General features: G+C 33.0%; 1 protein-coding gene across 1 annotated transcript; it reads right to left on the reverse strand.

Moving 5' to 3' along the window:
- Positions 1-475: 475 nt before the first annotated feature.
- Positions 476-5,761, reverse strand: LOC129222572 (uncharacterized). Its single transcript, XM_054857088.1, has one exon. It carries the CDS (start codon positions 5,759-5,761, stop codon positions 476-478), a length of 5,286 nt encoding a protein of 1,761 aa, XP_054713063.1.
- Positions 5,762-18,222: the final 12,461 nt, after the last annotated feature.

Here is an 18,222-nt window from a genome sequence, read left to right on the forward strand (position 1 = left end):
ACAAAAGAATTATTAATGAAAATGGAAAAACTCCGATGATTGCTGGCAAGCAGACTCGCTACATTTTATAGTTTGCAACAACACGAGGTGAGAGTCGGTTCATAGCTTGGTAATAAAGTGACAGTTGTTGTTACGTGAAAACGCTTTCTAAACTGATGATACCATCACCCTGATAAATAATACAGGCGTTGTAATGATTGATCAGTCAGAAATAATCAGTAATATTAAGCTACTTTTCAACGAGACATTTATTTCCACCATTAAAACTTTTCATTTCAAGCGAACTCGACCATATTTTTTGAATTACTCACACAACCAACGTTGCCAAACGTAAAACACTAAAAATAGAAAAATAAAGAAAATAAATGAAATAGACATTTCATGCGTGACGTAACATTCTCCCACCTTGAGTTAGGAGCAACTCAACATATAAAACCATTAAATTGTTATTAACTTTAAAGTTCTTAATGTATGTCTATAAGTCCAATTTTTGAAGTTTTCGAACAACTCTACCACTTCTTGTAGCGTAAGTCTTCGATTCACAGTCCTTGACTTCCCTCTCAGGAACTAAGGTTGAACTTTTGATTCCTGCTGATCGTGATGGTTTATCTGCAGCAGCAATCTCGTCAACAGGCAAGTCATCTATTGACGGTATTTCCAACGGAAATATTCGTTGAATGGGTCTAAGAAATGTTGAACGTTCGGTTTTCACCCTTACAAGTCGAGATTTGTTGTCTTTGCCAGGGATAATTTCGGTAATTTTTCCTAAAGGCCAATCAACACGTTTAGCATTATCGCTTCCGATCAGTACTATTTCCCCGATTCGAAGGGAACGTAGATTTTTGATTTTAGGTTTCTGTACAAGCTGTCCGAGATATTCTGATCTGAATCTTTTCTTTAGATCATTTAAAATTCTTTGTCTGTACTTCACTCTTCTACTCAGTGATTTCTGGTCTAAAACTTCTATATCTGGTAAACTAGTCTCTTTAATGTCATGCAAAAACATTGCTGGGGATAGAGGTCTTAAACTATCACCTTCAGAAACATAAGTCATTGGTCGCGCGTTAACGATCCTTTCACAGTCGGTTAATATTGTTGACATTTCTTCATATGTCAAATATGCTTTTCCTAAGACTCTCTTTAAAAGATCTTTAACAATTCTAATGAGCCTCTCCCACCAACCGCCCCACCATGGGGCAGCAGGGGGATTAAACTTCCATACAATAGTCTGCACGGCTCCAGACTTTAGGACTTGGTTCCAATCAATAAGCTTTAGTGCATTAGCCGCACCGACGAAATTTGGGCCGTTGTCGCAATATACCACAGACACTCTACCACGTCGAGACATAAATCTCTTAAAGGCCATCAGAAAACTCTCAGTAGATGCAAAATTCACCAATTCTAAATGCACCGCTCTATAGACTGCGCATGTAAATATTATTATCCAGATTTTCTGCTTTTCTTTTATAAAAACTGGACCTGCCATGTCTATTCCCGTGATCTGAAAAACGGCTGCATCTTTTGTTCTATCGGCTGGAAGAGGTGTCTGGTCTGACTGAAGACACTTTGCCTTGTGTCTTAAACAAGTAACGCATTTCGATAAAATTTTCCTAATAGTTTTCCTACCATTTAGGACCCAATATTTCTCTCTCAATATATTCAAAAGAACCTGTGTACCAGCATGACAGTTGCTTTTGTGTTCATACAAAATAAGTCTTTTTGTGACTTCGTGTTCTGATGGAAGTAGTACTGGCATAAGAAAATCGTCTGTGTCATCTCGGTACAAAATCCTTGTTCTAACACGTATGACACCTTTACTATCTTTAAATGTTTCGAGATTGCGTATCTTTCTATCTTCTTCACAAAATGATTCTTCTTGTACTACTTTTACAATTCTCGTTTCAGCTTCGATAAATTCGTGAGAATTCAACTCTCCACACAATCTTAAATTTTGTTTAACTGAACAATTATGTTTGAAGCGAAGAATCCATGCCACTAAACGAACTATCTGTTTATAGTCTGAAAAGTAGCGATGCATCCAATCTGATTTGTTCATTATTTTTGCGGTAGTTAACAAAACTGGACATTTTTTCTTCTCTTTAATAACTTGCTCTTCGTCAATAAGCGGAAAATTTACAAGGGAACATGGCCAATTTTCAATCGGATCTTTCATCCAATGTGGCCCCTCCCACCATCTGCCTTTTAAAAAGGAACTCGCATTGCAACCTCTTGAAGGTAAATCGGCAGGATTGTCTTCGCTTGGTACATATCCCCAACATGTCGTGGAAGTTAATTTTCTAATTTCATCAATTCTATTTTTGACAAAGATGGACCAATTTTCCTCTTTGCTTATCCACGTGAGTACCGTTGTCGAATCACTCCAGTAATTCACTTTAATACTTGTGCAACCCAATGAATCAATGATGTGTTTTGTTAATCGCGCTCCAATCAGAGCCGCTAAAAGTTCTAATCTAGGAATGGTCGCACCTTTCGTCGGAGCTAAGCGAGATTTTGAAGCTAAGATATAAACGTCTACATTATCTTCTATTTGCTCTCTTAAGAAGACAACAGTTGCATATGCATCTTTACTTGCATCACAAAACGTATGCAGAGAACATGAATGAGTGTCAGTTAAAGGAAATTTTATCCACCTAGGAAAACTAATTGAATTGAGATCTTTTAGGCAATCAAACCAGGTTAGAAATTTCTTTCTCAAATCCTCTGCTATTTCCTCATCCCAGTTTAAACCTTGTTGCCATGCTTCTCGCAACAAGAGCTTTGGGCAAAGTGTCACGGGTGTAACAAACCCCATCGGATCAAATATTTTATGTGCTGTCGACAGTAAAGCTCGTTTCGAAATTTTCTCTAAGTTAACTTCATCAAACCATGTCATGTTAACTCTAAGAACATCAGACGAGCTATCCCATTTCATACCTAGAACATTAGAGTCATCTGCTGTTTCATCTTCTTTGCCATATGACGAATTTTCCCAGCACCGAAGTTCAAAGCCACCTCGAAGCATCAACTCATTGGCTCCATCAACAAACAGTTTCACTTCTTCTTCACTATCTATACTGGTGACGAGATTATCCACATAAAATCCTTTTGTAAGAATAGAAGCCACAACAGGGCAGGATTCAGCATAGCTTTGTATGTGAAAGTTCAGAACGGCTTCAAGAAGAAAAGGACTGCTTTTCACTCCAAACACTAATCTTTTGTGGCGAAACATTCTATACTCTTTACAATCTTTATTTTTCCACCACAAGAAACGCAAGTAGTTTCTGTCATCTTTGCACACACCGATTTGGAGGAAGGCTTTCTTTATATCAGCTACTATTCCAATTTTCTTCATGCGAAATCTCATTAATATATCTGGGATGTTTTCGATTAAGTTTGGACCACAATGTAAACATTGATTTAATGAGGGCTGGTTGGCCATCCGAGCAGATGCGTCAAAAACTGGCCGAATAGGAGTTGTGGCACTTTCTTTAAACACCGGTCTATGAGGTAAATAGTTTCCGAACGAACTAATTTCTGTTTCCGGAACATCTTCTATCATGCCGTCTTCCAACCATTGATGGAAAATATCTTCATATGCATCATAATGATTGCTGAATAGAAGTTTTTCAGTTACTTTATTTAATCGCCTTTTTGCCAGATCTATGTTGTCAGGTAAAGGTGCACAACTTTCTAACCAAGGGAGACTAATTTCATAACGATTGTCAGTAAATTTAACAGTTTCAAGAAAGTGATTTTTAGCAATAGCTTCTTGCTCAGATTTTGAGAGTCTTTCAATTGGATCTTTAATGCCAATCAAATCCAATTTCCATAAGTCTGAAATATCAGCTTCTTTAATAAAAAGTGATGTAACCAACATCGCTGTGTTGGTATTTCGTTCTATTTCGGGTGACTTCCCAAGTAATGTCCATCCTAAAAAAGTTTCTATGGCTACTAGGCCACACGGTAAAACTTCATGTTTTCCAGTTACGAGTTTCCCATATACATCGGCGCCAATTAGTACATGAATTGCTTTAGGATTCTCATCAACATCGGTAAGAGAAACATGTAACTTCTTTAGCTCATTCAGCCAAGGTCCATTTTTGACTGGACTTAAATTACTACATATCATGTCTTGATCTAAAGCTTCAAAATTACAAGTAAATGTATCATCCAATTTTCTTAGCCTTATTCTGTAACAATTTTGCTGTCGTTGTTCAGTTTCGATACCGCCAAATAAAGAGTGAATTACAACTTCATCACGAATTTTTTCATAATTTAATTTCGCCGCCAAATCCTTCAAAATATACGAATGCTGCGATGCAGTATCTAAAATAGCATTCACTTCTATCTCTTTATGGCCGGAAGTGGAGACCAACTTCACTTTTAACGTAGGCAAAATAACTCTTGGACTTTTACTCATGGTTGTCATGGTAACATCTTTTGATTTTTCTTCAACTGCCGTTTCTTTCATTTCTTGTTGTTGCCTGTATGTGTCAGATTTAAACTCATCGCACATTATCGTCAAATGTCGTTTATTACAATTAGTACACTTAAAATAGCTTCTACACAATTTTGCTTGGTGACCAGGTTTTAAACATAGATAGCAACAACCCTTATCCTTCAATATTTTCCGTTTTTCAACTAAATTCATTTTTTGAGCTGAGAAGCAATTCGAACTCAAATGTCTACCATCGCAAAATGCGCATCTTTTAAAATCACTTGTATGAGTGCTGGCAGTCAACGCAGATGCAGTATGAATTTTGTCCTTATAAGTGTTTAAATTAATCCGCTTCTTTTCTATATTTTCCTTAGAACTTTTATTTCTAAGTAAACCAAAACCAGATACTGCCAGGTTAATACTTTCTTCGTTTTCAACCTCAGATTTCAAGAACTTCATTAGACTATCAAGACGTGTTTTCGAATCATCTTTTGACTCCAAAGTTACGTTACGATGCCATGCTTTCAAAAAATCTTCATTAAAACATGACTCTACCAAAGGAAATAACATAGATGCACACTTATCTGTAGTGACACCTAATGTTTCAAGTGCACGCAAATACGACTCTAATTTATCATATAAAGATGAATAAGAAATGTTCTGACGTGTTTGGTGTACTGAGATTATCAATTGCAACAATTCTCTTACGTATATTTCAACTAAGAGATCTTCCCTCCCAAATCTTGATTTTAAACTGTCAATGGCTTTACAATAATTATCTTTAATGGGTGGGTAACTTTCCACTACTTCTCGGGCTCTGGAACCCTTGACAGTGGCTTGAATGAGATACTGAAATTTATCATCTTCCGAAATATCACAATCGTCATGAATTTTCTGAAATTGGCTCCAAAAGGGAAGCCACTCTTTAATATCATCGCCAAATTTTCTGAATTCTAGCTTAGGTAATTTGAATTTCCGCTTATTCTTATTTTCAGAAAATGTATCACTGCTTTCATTTACTAATAAAGGCACATTAATAATTGACATACCTTTCGTGTGAATATCAACAAAATTTGAATCGTATTCTTCTACAGCTTGCATTTCTTCTTCTAAATCTGCGTCTTCAACGTTTAGAAGCAGCGTTAAAATCTTTTCGTTAATGTCTTTTAACTCAGCACATTTGTTTTCTAATAATGTCAAAGCCACTTGAACTTCATGTTTATCTGCCTCGGCAGATTCCAGCTGAATTTTTATTCTTGAAACAATTCTCGTGAAAGAAGACCGAATAGCTTTGCGAAGCTTCTTTAAATTATTCAGCTCCATTCCAATATGCTGAATTCAAAATATCAATCCAGAACAACAGTCCTGTCACGGACGCCAGTTGTTACATGAAAACGCTTTCTAAACTGATGATACCATCACCCTAATAAATAATACAGGCGTTGTAATGATTGATCAGTTTAAAATAATCAGTAATATTAAGCTAATTTCAACGAGACATTTATTTCCACCATTAAAACTTTGCATTTCAAGCGAACTCGACCATATTTTTGAATTACTCTCACAACCAACGTTGCCAAACGTAAAACACTAAAAATAGAAAAATAAAGAAAATAAATGAAATAGACATTTCATGCGTGACGTAACACTCAGTTTCACAATAGCCAGAATATATCTATTAACTGACCTTTTATTATATTGCATAACTACTAACCTTTATCATGCCAAAATCGCTGAATTTAGGTTCGTTTTCAGCTGCCACCATGTCATATAATGTATTGAGACTCCTTGACGTTTAATATGCATTTTATTTTAGATGAATTTGGGAACCAGTTTTACGTTACAACATTTATCTCATCTTAAGTCGTTCTGACAATATTAAAAATCTAAAGTCACGTTCACTTACAATTGTATTAAAAGTAACATTTGATGAAATAATTAAATATGCAAGGCTAAACTATATTACACCAATTACGTCTTCTTTTTTTTTTTGTGAAACTTGTTTTTTTATAACAAAATTTAAGAGTTGGGGAATGTATGCGCTCAGATTTGATTTCCATATCTTATGCATGCGATAGGAAAATATTAAAAGAGTGGACACTTTTATTTTTGAATTTTCTTACTCATTTTAGGAGAAAGGTCTGGACCCCCGTGGCTATGTCACTGGTGTTCTAACAAATATAGTTGATCATATCAACAAAATATATTTGAAAGTGAAACATAATTATTTTTCGCTAAGTAATAATTTTGTTAAACAATGTTGCAATTTTAAAAATCAATGCAACAATCGATATCAGGTAAACAATGCAATGCTGAGACGCCTGTCGCATATCTATAAGATGACAGATAATTATTATTGCAGAAAGATTTTTTAAAATCTTTTTCTGCACCTATCTGCCCGATTTTAAGTAGAAAAATACAGTTCAATATCGTTGAGTTTTATCATTTTCAGTTAAACGCTTTTCTTAACATTCAATATTTTTTTTGCATATGTTTTTTTATTGATGAGTTTTCTATTCCTTAGGTATGTGAATTACATTTTCGCAAAGAAGACATTCTTCATGAAGCAGAATTCTTCGATGAAAAGTCGATGAGACTTCTCAAGAGTGAACTAAAACATCCTCGTTTAAGAGACGGAGCGATTCCTGTATTTTTGCCGGGGTAACTGTCCATCTTACCTCCAGCCATCAGTCACACCTGCACGAGAATCTCCTTCTAAAAAACGTAAGAGATTAGAGGAATCTCTCTTTAAAAAAGCTCAAGAGGCAAGTATTATTGCTGACAATGAGTATAAAAACAAAACTCTGTTTTCTACCTTAAAAGAACTGAAGCAATGTTTTCAAGAGCAAAAACTTGATGAATTTTGGACTTACATTCCTGAAGAAGATTCCGTGCTCTTGTTGCATCTGTCACAAACTCATGAGGTATTGTGCAGCATGCTTGTAAAGAATGATTTAAATGTATATGTATTCCATAAAAATTTTTCGTTAAAAAAACTAGATACTTTTGATTTTCCAATGAAAGTCGATGATTCAAATATATTGTTTAAAATTTTGTCTTCTTTGAAAATGTTAAGTAAGTCAGATGTGAATAATTCTGATGAATCAAAAGTAATTTGTGATGTTGTTCTTCAGCTTCTCCTAAAACTTAAAGATAGTTGCAATGATGATTCACAGATCAAGTTTTTAAATTTTGTAATTGAACAGTTTGCTAACTTTAATGTAACAAAACAGCAACGTAGGTATTCTCCCAGTTTTCTCGTATTTTGTTGTCTCTTAAAGTCTATTTCTCCTCATTGTTACACATTTTTACGAAGTTCAAATGTTTTTATTTTACCTCATGTGAGAACTTTGAGAAGAATATGTGCAGAATTTAATGTGAATCCTTGCAGTGAACAAGATGATGAGAATTTTTTCAGTTATGTAAAACAAAAATATACTTTTTTAGAGGAGAAAGAGAAAATTATCAGTTTGATTGATTGATTGAAATACATTTAAAGCCTAATTTTGATTATGTCGGGGGGGAAATATTTGGTATGTCCCACAATGACTCAAATGCTGCATCCAGTGCTTTCACATTTATGATCCAAAGTTTATTGTCTCCGTACAAAGATGTGGCACATATTTTGCCAGTCCCGTAGCATAAATGCTGACGATTTCCATTCATATATAAAAAAAAATCTTGATTGGTTTAGCTGCCATAGGGTTTAATGTCATATCAGTAGCCACTGACAATAATGCTATTAGTAAAAAGGCCGTTAGTATGTTTGCCTCTCCCCCTGAGTTGCGGGTTAGGTATGATTATCCTGGAAGTCCAGGAAAATATTTCTATTTTTCTTTTGATTCCGTTCATATCCTCAAGTGCCTTAGAAAATAATTGGATTAATCAAAAAAATCTAGGCACTTGCATGTACTATCCCAATTTTGACACCCTTCTACCTTTTTGTACAGCTTCTTTTCATGCATTAAAAAAATTGCATGAAATTGAAATCTGAAAAGTTGTTAAAGTATGGTTATGGGCTGTCAGAAAATGCATTGGCTCCAACCAGCTTTGAGAAACAAAATGTGAAACTGGTCTTACAAATTTTTAAATAATGTAGTGGCTGAAGGTCTTAAACTGGTTGGTGAGGAAAATGATATAAACCATCATATTCAATAAGCAGACTACATTCAGATTCTTTGCAAGTGGTGGTCAATAATGAATGTGAAAACTTTGTATAAGGGGTGAGCATAAAAGGGATAAGTTCCAAACGCCTCTCACCACCAAATACTGACACAGCTCAGTAATAAGTTCTTAACTAACTTTATTAATTGGTTAGACAAATGGGAGGAAATGAATTGTACAACTGGTGGATTAACAAATGCAAACCCCATCTAGCCATAAGCCATACTACAAAAACTATGCTTGCTCTTGCCGAGTACTGTTTTAAAACTTTAAATTTCGATTTTTTTTTACCAGGGAAAATACAAACAGACTCATTAGAAGACAGATTTGGGTCTTACCGTACCTTGGCAGGGTCAAATTACAATGTCAGTAGACGTCAAATTTATGACACTGAAACAAAATTCAGAATGCAAACAATTTTTACCCCCTTGTGTTAAAATCGAAAAGTTGTGGAGAATTGTTACTAAGTTTTTTTCAGGACAAACATTGGGATGAAGATGAAGATAGCTCAGATTCATATCCTTTTTTTAATGGTTTTCTAATCACTCCGGAAGAAATGGTAAGTACTCAATCGAGTTTGCCAATTTTAACATACATTAGTGGATATGCAGCGCATAAAGTTCTATTGAAACTAAAGTGTGAAACAATGTCGATCAACTTTATGCACTGATAAGCCCCTTGACACGGATGTAAACAATGATTGGATATCAAAATTAGACAGTGGGGGGTTGAAATTACCCACATCCCGAAGTTGTTTGTGTTTCTCAATTCACATATGCAGTTGTAAACAAATTGTTGTCAACACATTTTGAATCAAAATTTATCAGTTGTCAAAATCACAGAAAGGTTGTAAAATATTATACACTCTTGATGTACTGGATGAAAATGATATTTCTCTAGGTATCGATGAATGTGAGAGTCATGATTCTCTGTTTCTTGTAAAAACAAATTGTATGGTTTTTCATTAATATATTTTTGAACAACTTTTGCAAAAAACAAAATGATTCTCTTCAAAAAATGAAAAAAAGATCAAAAAAGAAAAAAATACACTGAAAATATTTAAGAAAGATGCACGTAAATTGTCCACACTAAATAAATAAGCAATTTTATATTGTTTCTATGAGTTATCTCTTTAAAATGTAAAAGTTTGACTGAATTATCCTAAACTATTTTTAAAATTACAACCTAGGGAATAGGTGGAAACACTGTGATGTACATTGCAGATTATTGTCAGGGTTGCCACGCCACAGGGAAACCTGAAGAAAACAGGGAAAACATAGGGAATTCAAATATATGTATGATATATATAAAAGAGAACTGACCATCCAGCGAATTTCAAATATTTCCTCAAAAACCTGGAAAATACAGGGAATTTATTTCTTCTTAAATTGAAGTTGCGAAAATCAATTTCCTAATATATAAACCTCGAAAAAACAAATGAATTACTAGTAATAATTATAATGATAATATTAATAGAGTAAAATAAAAAATGGCAATTTTGCTTAAGTTTTTATTTTCAAGTTAAATATTAAAATATTCATCATAAAAATAGATTCTTGAATTTCATGATAATTTTGAGTGTATGAAATTAGTCGTCAATAATCATTATTCTGGATCACTTACACACTTTTAGGTCCATGTAATGAATGGTCAAAAGAAGTTTTTTTTTTTTTTTTGAGTAAAAAGTTGAATATATTCAATCACCATGCTATTATTTCAGTTATTATGAATTCTTATTTATTTTTCCCTTACTTATTTAGATTTTTTTTTAAAAACCTGTGGTGAAATTATCAATTTATTTATGTTCTTTTTCAAATATCAGTGTCCGCTCGTTTATAATGTTTCATTTTCATGCAGGGAAATCATTAGGGAATTTTTCTTGCAAAATTGATTAGCAACCCTGATTGTGAAAGTGTGCAGAATTTTAATTTCTAATTAGTTTATGGACAATGAAGTTTCTTAATGTATTGTACAAAGAGAAATGAACATCTTCTTAAACCCCTTTAAAAAAAAAAAAAACTGAATTTTTCTATTATATTTAATAATTTTAAGTTTTATCAATTAAAATTTAAATTATTATTAATCATTATTGATGCTGTATATAAAAAAGAAAAGAGTCAATTAAATTAAACCGTGCTTTATGAGAATTTATGAGTGTAAAATAGTAGACCACCACCTCTGCATATGTAGTGTGAAACTGTTTGTACGTGATTCTTAATTTTTCATGTTTTTGATTGTGAGTTCCTAATAGCTAAATAATTTTAGTGTTAGCTCTTGTTTGACCTCATGTGTAACATAAATGGTAATAGGTGTTTTTTATGTGATGTATGTGTTATCATGTGCAAATAAAAAGGTTACTGTGCTTAAAATATTGTCTTTATTTGAGTATCACATTCATAAGGTAGTTGAAAGCATAACATATGCTAAGCATTCCTTTTTTTTTTAAAATTTTTTTCAGAACTTTTTCTACAAGAAAGGATTTACTTGTGTGAAAGTACAAAATTACATCAATATGAACAAAAGCAAAATCTCTTTAAACAATTAAGTCGTTTATTTGTTCACAGATATTTTGTTTAAAATATTTTAGGAATATTTATTTACTTATGTGTAGGCTCAACTTATTTATTTTCCTTTTGAAGTAAGTTATACTAATTTGCCAAAGCTGTATAGTTCCACCCAAAAAGTCTTCAACTAATTGCCTATTTTGATATTTATAGCAAAAGAACATTTTACCAAAGCAGATTAAGTTGAAAAATCAGAGATAAATTATTTCTTCAAAAAAAAAAAAAAAAAGAAAAAAAGAAAAAAGAAACTTGGAAACTTCAAATTAAACAAGACTCAATAAAATATTTCTCATTTATTAATAACCCTACATGAAAAAAATGTACGCTCTAAATAATTTCATAATTATTTACGGTACAAGTTTCCCCAACCCCCCCGATGTCTATTTGAAATTTTGAAAACGTGTGAAAGTACAAAATTTGAAGATTAATTTTCTGCCCTGGAAAACGCACAAGTTTCACTTATAAAATTAGTAAAATAAGTGATTTTGTGAGGTGAAGTAGAAATAAGCTGTCTATTCTATTAGATTGGTGATTTAATTGAAAAAAGATATGCGTCACCTTTTTTTTTATTTAATATTTAAATTCGTGTTACATTGTACGCACGGCGCTTTCCCGACCGATTTCCGTCAAGTCACGGCGCGAGAGAAACTGGCCCTCATTTTGACCACGTGACTGGCCCGTGAGCAGGCCTTCCAGATATAGGGGGCGTTGTTCGAACCCGAGGCCCTCCGGCTCCGAATCCGACACTCTACCGATCGGGCTACCACGGCCCCTCTGTAAATTTTATGGGAAAAATTTGACCTTGTATAGTAAAACACCATTCTATTGAGGGGTATTCTCCGCAAATTTTACAGTTTTGCACAACCAACCCAGCTGCCGGTAAAAAACCGTAATTTTTACGGAATTTTTTTTTACATTATGCACTTAAAAAAATAGAACACAAAATTCACTTATTTTCACACTACTTTACCTCAAAAATTTTTATGGACTTTTAAATGACTGAAATGATAATTGCACTAAAGTGCATGGCAATACTTAGAATGTGAATTCAAAATGTTTTCAAAAGTGAGCTGACCCAATTCATATATTTGAAATAAGCCTTTATACTTGATTTCTAAATGTATTCAAAAATGAGTACATATAACTGAGCTAAAAACTCATTATTGATTAATGAATGAGTTTACATTTGATTTCTAAATGTATTCCAAAATGAGTACATATAACTGAGCTAAAAACTCAGAATTAATTAATGTATTTTATATTTGATTTTAAAATGTACTCAAAAATAAATACATATAACTGAGCTAAAAACTAATTATTAATTAATGAATGTGTTCATATTTGATTCAAAAATGTACTCAAAAGTGAGTACATATAACTGAGCTGAAAACTCATTATTAATTAATGAATGTGTTTATAATTGAAACAAATGTGTACTCATATTTGATTACCAGAATGTACTCAAAAAAAATGAGTACATGTGTTTCTCAAAATTGAACCTTATTGATTCGGAGCTATATTGAGTAATGAAAGTATTCAAAAATGAGTAAATTTTCATTATTTTTGAATACCCATTTTTAACAGTGTAGAAACGCCTTTTTCAATGTAAAAAGTAATGAGCTTCTGGATAAAAAGACGTTCAGTTTTTTTTTTCTTTTTTTTGTATTAAATCAGGATTAATTTGTTGTTATTTATATTTCATGCAAGTTAGTTTTAAGGGCTGAGACTCCTTAAACGCAACATATAGGGGCACATGATAACATGTCAAATATCCTCATGTTAATATTAATATTAGTGTAACATATTATAAGTGTTAAAAATCTTAAATTTATAATTAATATTATTCTTATAATAATCAGATTGTAAATTGATTGTTACTTCATATTTTTTATTATTATTATTATTTAATTATTCTCTTTTGCTACTATATAATGGGTCTACAATTTAGTGTTATATGAGACTAACAGTAAAGAAAAATACACAAAAATATTTTTATTTACTTATAAACTGAAGTTAAAAATCATTTAAAATACATTACCATACTCTATGCGATGCTTCAAAGCAAAGTGTAATTTGAATAATCTTTAAATAACTAAAAATAAATTAAATAAAATAAAATATAAATTCTCATCAGTTGTTTTCGTGTCTACCCACTGATCATAAAAGGCCAAGAGACTTCAAAGTTTGACAGCGAGGGAATTATATATTTGAAAACAAATATTTTCTTAGTGACACAGATACTGTACAATTTAAACTGACGCAGTGTAGATTACAAACCCTTGAATGCAATTGGCGTTGATGTTTCATATTAACGAATTTTTCTTTTATAAATGATGCGGAACCTGAATTTTTAAAGTTTTCAGATGGGGCCTTTTCCAGACCAATTCAGGCGTGCACTTTGCATAATTAAAAACTTTAAAAAACATAAAGTAAAAAAGAAAAATTAGTTTGAATTTTGACCTCTTGAATTCAAATTATGTTTTTCGCAATCACGAGTGTGTGTGTGTGTGTATGTGGTCGTGTGTGTTTATATGTGTGTGGGGGGTATGTGTGTTTGTTTGTAGGGGGTATGTGTATGTGTGTAGGCATGTGTGTTTGTGTCTGTGTGCAGGTATGAGTGTATGGGTTGTTGTGTGTATGAGTGTTTGTGTGTGGTGGGGGAAAGTGTATGTGTGTGTGTAGGCATATGTCTCTGTGTGCAGGCATGAGTGTGATGAGTGTGTGGGGTAGTTGTGTGTAGAGGGTATGTGTATGTGTGTGTAGGTATGTGTGTTTGTGTCTGTGTGCAGGCATGAATGTGTGGGTAGTTGTGTGTATGTTTTTGTGTGTGTGTAGGTGTCTGTATGTATGCATGAATGTGTGAGGAGTTGTGTGTATGTTTTTGTTTGTGTGTGTATGTGCGTGTATGTATGAGTTTGTGTATGTGTGTAGGCGTATGTATATGTTTGTGTGTGTATACGTGCGTGTATGTATGCGCGTGTGGTGCAGGACGTGGATGCAACCTGGAAACGGTTTTTCGCTTTTGGAGCAGCATCGTGAGGAGCCGGTCGACGGTGATGCTGTGGAGGGTGGTGGTGGGTGAAAATAAAATGATAGGACGCCAAAAACAGTCAAATGAAAGCAATAAGCAATCGTGATTGCTCAAAAAAAAATAAAGACAATCTCAAAAAAATTCCATGACACTGATATTCATTCATGGGGACATTTTTGCGCCAAGAAATTGATAATATTGTTTGTAAAATAAAGGAAGGAAAAAAAAAATGTTTACGCGCGCCCAACTAGTGTTCTCGCAAGAGTTAGAATTTGTTGTCCGAGACCTGTTTAAATTTACCTTGTTAACACGGAACCATTGACAAAAATAGTTTGGCAAAGCATTTTTAAGAACAAGCTGATTATTTGCAAACTTGACTGACAGCAGCTTGGACAATTTTGTTGCCTGATCACCAGCTTATATACCCGAAATACCGCTTGCTGGTAAAAGCTGGAACTGATTCAGCAGTGAGTTTTTTTTCTTCCCCCCCCACTACCTCTACAGCTACCTGGACACACCAGGTAACTAAGAAATATGTTACATTTTCATTTAAGTCCACCTTAATGACACTCATGGCAACGCATTCTAATCAAAACTAAAAACTGAGTTTTAATGCAGCTGATTTCATTTCAAACTGTGATATTTCAGGTATATTTTGATTTTTTTTTTCTTGACAAAGCAAATAGTAGAGAGCTTTCACCTGTCACTAATTTAAAGTGAAACTCACTCTTATCAGTGTCAGTCACTTTTTGTGTTTTTATGCAGCTGATTTCATTTCAAACGGATATTTCAGGTATATTTTTGATGTTTTTTCTTAACAAAGCAAATAGTAGACAGCTTTTACTTATCACTAATTTGAAAGGAAACTGTCACTTCTATTAGTGTCAGTCACGTTTTGCGTATACCAATTCAGTAGATAAATTTGGGATGTGGGAAGCAAAGAGATGCAAGTGGCGAGCTTAAAAATTCAGAGTCAACCAGTTCAAATATTAGGAGAAACTCTTCTTTGTCTTCGGGCAAAAGATAGTACTAGTAGTCCTGGTAGGTGCTGTTATACAGATTGATTTAGAAAAACTTTTCAATGAAAGCCTACCTAGAACCGCAGCTTAAAAAAAACCTTTTCTTAATACTTGAAAATGTCCTATTACATTCTTTGACTCCTCACTGCATCAATTGTACCTATTTGAATTGTACCTATTTGTGGTGAAAAAAATTTAATTAGACACTATCTTTATTATGTTTGCATATCAAACTTTAAATGCTTAAGTATTAAGAAAACAAGTCATCACTGGGCTTCATCCATGTGTTTAATGTCCTTAAGAACCATGAAATATAAATATACTTTCTGTAATAAAAGTGTCAAGCATAAGTTAACTCAAATGCGATGAAAAATGTGTTATGAAAGGAAAATATCAAATTTGCTTTTTGGGGGAAAATAAATGGAATGTTATTTCAGCGACACTTTAAATGCATTATTCCTTTTATCATTTTTGAAATTCAGCACAGCTAAATTTGGTAACGGCTAAATTCCAAAAACCACACAAAGCTTTTAAATTTTCGAGATGCTTTTTCTCGTTCATAAAATCCCTTCCACGTGACAGGCATTTTGTGGCATATATTCATAATTTTCCTTTCAAAGCTTATAATATATGGCTTTATATTCTCCGCAAGCGTGGAGCTTGGATTGCATTATAAATGTTTTCATTTACTTTATTTCGATTATCAGAACATTTTAAAAACAGTTTTATATTTAAGAGCTGTACTAGTTAAACATTTCTTATTTCTTATTTTATTGCACATTAATCCGTATTTCCATTAAATTTACAAATGGAATATAGAACTAGAACTGCATTTTGTACGCAGTCAATGGCTCATCGGTCTGTTGTTTGTTTGTTTACATATGTATTCTATTATACGAGTGAGCCATTTAACGGATTAATTGACTGTAAAACGTAATACGGCTTTATAAATGAGTTTTACTGTTCAGATCAAAATTGCCAATATCTTTTTTTTCTTTTGGAAAAAGACTATCGTTAAAAAGGGCAAAAAATGTATTCAAAAAAAAAAAAAAAAAAAAAAACAATTTAAAATCTATTATTTAGATTACACCAATTCTTCATTTAAATATCTTAAAACTTACACATTTCGTTAATATAATTCTGTTGATGTTGTAAAATTTTATTTGTCTTATAATAACAATAAATAAGCATTATCAAATAAAGTACGTTAAGGTGAATGCCTTTTTTTTTTGCTTTTTGTTTACCATAACATTGCTGCTGCTATTCAAAAACCAAAAATTATCTTATAGAAACTTCAATAACTATTTTATAACAATCCTGTTTTTTTTCTGTGTAATCAGGGAAGCAGTTAAGCACAAGTTAGACATTTTTTTTTGTCTAATATGAGGGAATTGAAATAACAAAATGCACATAAATAAAATACACATTAAGATACATGTGCACCGTAAAGTTCATGGCCGAATATCTCATTTATTCGCGTTTCATTCGTTTCCAATTTTTGCTTCATATTATTCAAAAAAATAATAATATGAAAAAGAACCGAAAAGAAAAATTTAAGTTGGAATTATGTTTCCCACACTGTTACAAAAAATCCTGAAATTTTACAGTAAAACTTACTGGCATCCATGTTGTCAGTAATTTTTATCGTAAAATCCATTTTTACTGTAAAATTTTACGGTAGAATAAAAACAAAATGCGAATAGATGGTTGGATCTCGGGACCTTCAGATTGGCAAGCGGCTTTGCTGTCAACCATTCGAGTTAGGACACATCGAGCGAGGGGAAATGCGGTGTTATCTGTTTCACCTGTAAGTCACGAGGTGTATCAATTGGCGCTGCAATGGTTTATTTTTCTCGGTACAATTTGCTGAAATATTTTTTCTGTACAGTAAACACTCCATTTTACAGTAATATTTACCATAAAAGTTTCCTGATTTTTTAACAGTGCAGCAGTTTTAACAAAGAAATACGATTTGACTTAATTAGGAACATGAGTTACCAACCAGGCCAGCGCTGGGAAAGGATAACCTTAAGCCAAGTTGAAGGCAAAAAAAAAAAAAAAAAGAAAGAAATGTAGAATAAAAAAAAAAACAAAATTTAAAAAATATGTTGAATAAAAACCAATTAGACCACATTTAAAAACTCAAAAACATAAAAAAATTCCATAATTGCTTTAATAGAAAAAAGAAAGAGCAATCGTTACAGTCGGGGTACTAAACATTCGTTTTTTTCTAATTTTGTTTACTCCTGATCACAGTTTAAGCACATAAGAGGCAGTGAGAAGCAAAGGGATGTAAGTGGCAGAATTAAAAATTTGGAGATAACCTGTACAAATGTTATATGAAACTCTCCTCTGTCTTGGGGCAAGAGATAATACTAGTAATCCGGGTAGGTGTTACTGTACAGCACGATTTGGAAAAAAACGAGCTGATGTATGCCTCACAAGACTTTCTTTTACTCCAATTTCATGTCATTTCCCCATTATTGGCAGTTTTAATGTGATTCAATTGTTTACTATCTAAATATCACCACCAGTGGCTAAATTGAAACCAAATTTATATTTAAAAAAAAATGCGAAATTTGTCGCCAAGTTGACAACAAAACTTGGCGACCAAAAGAATGGCGATATATCGCCAAGTGTCCGCCAAATTATAACACCACTTGAGTTTTTTCATCGAAATTAACAATGATTTACCCCCAAAAAAGAGAAAAAGACCCCCTTAGAAACACCCGAATGCAACCAAAATGGCAGGTGCACAACTAGACCCCACTAGGAGTCTGCGTACCGAATTTCAACTTTCTAGGACTAACCATTCTTTAGTTATGCGTAGAAATGTAAAATGTACGTACATACAGACGTCACGAGAAAACTCGTTGTAACTAACTTGGGAGTCGTCAAAATGGATATTTCGCGTGTCTATACGATCTTAGGCACTTATCCACGTGTGGTCGAGTCAAAAAAAAAAAAAAAAAAAAAAAACTCAACATTCATTTGGGGGAGAGCAAA

Source organism: Uloborus diversus, chromosome 5 (assembly GCF_026930045.1).
Source record: "Uloborus diversus isolate 005 chromosome 5, Udiv.v.3.1, whole genome shotgun sequence".
Classification (NCBI taxonomy): Eukaryota; Metazoa; Arthropoda; class Arachnida; order Araneae; family Uloboridae; genus Uloborus; species Uloborus diversus.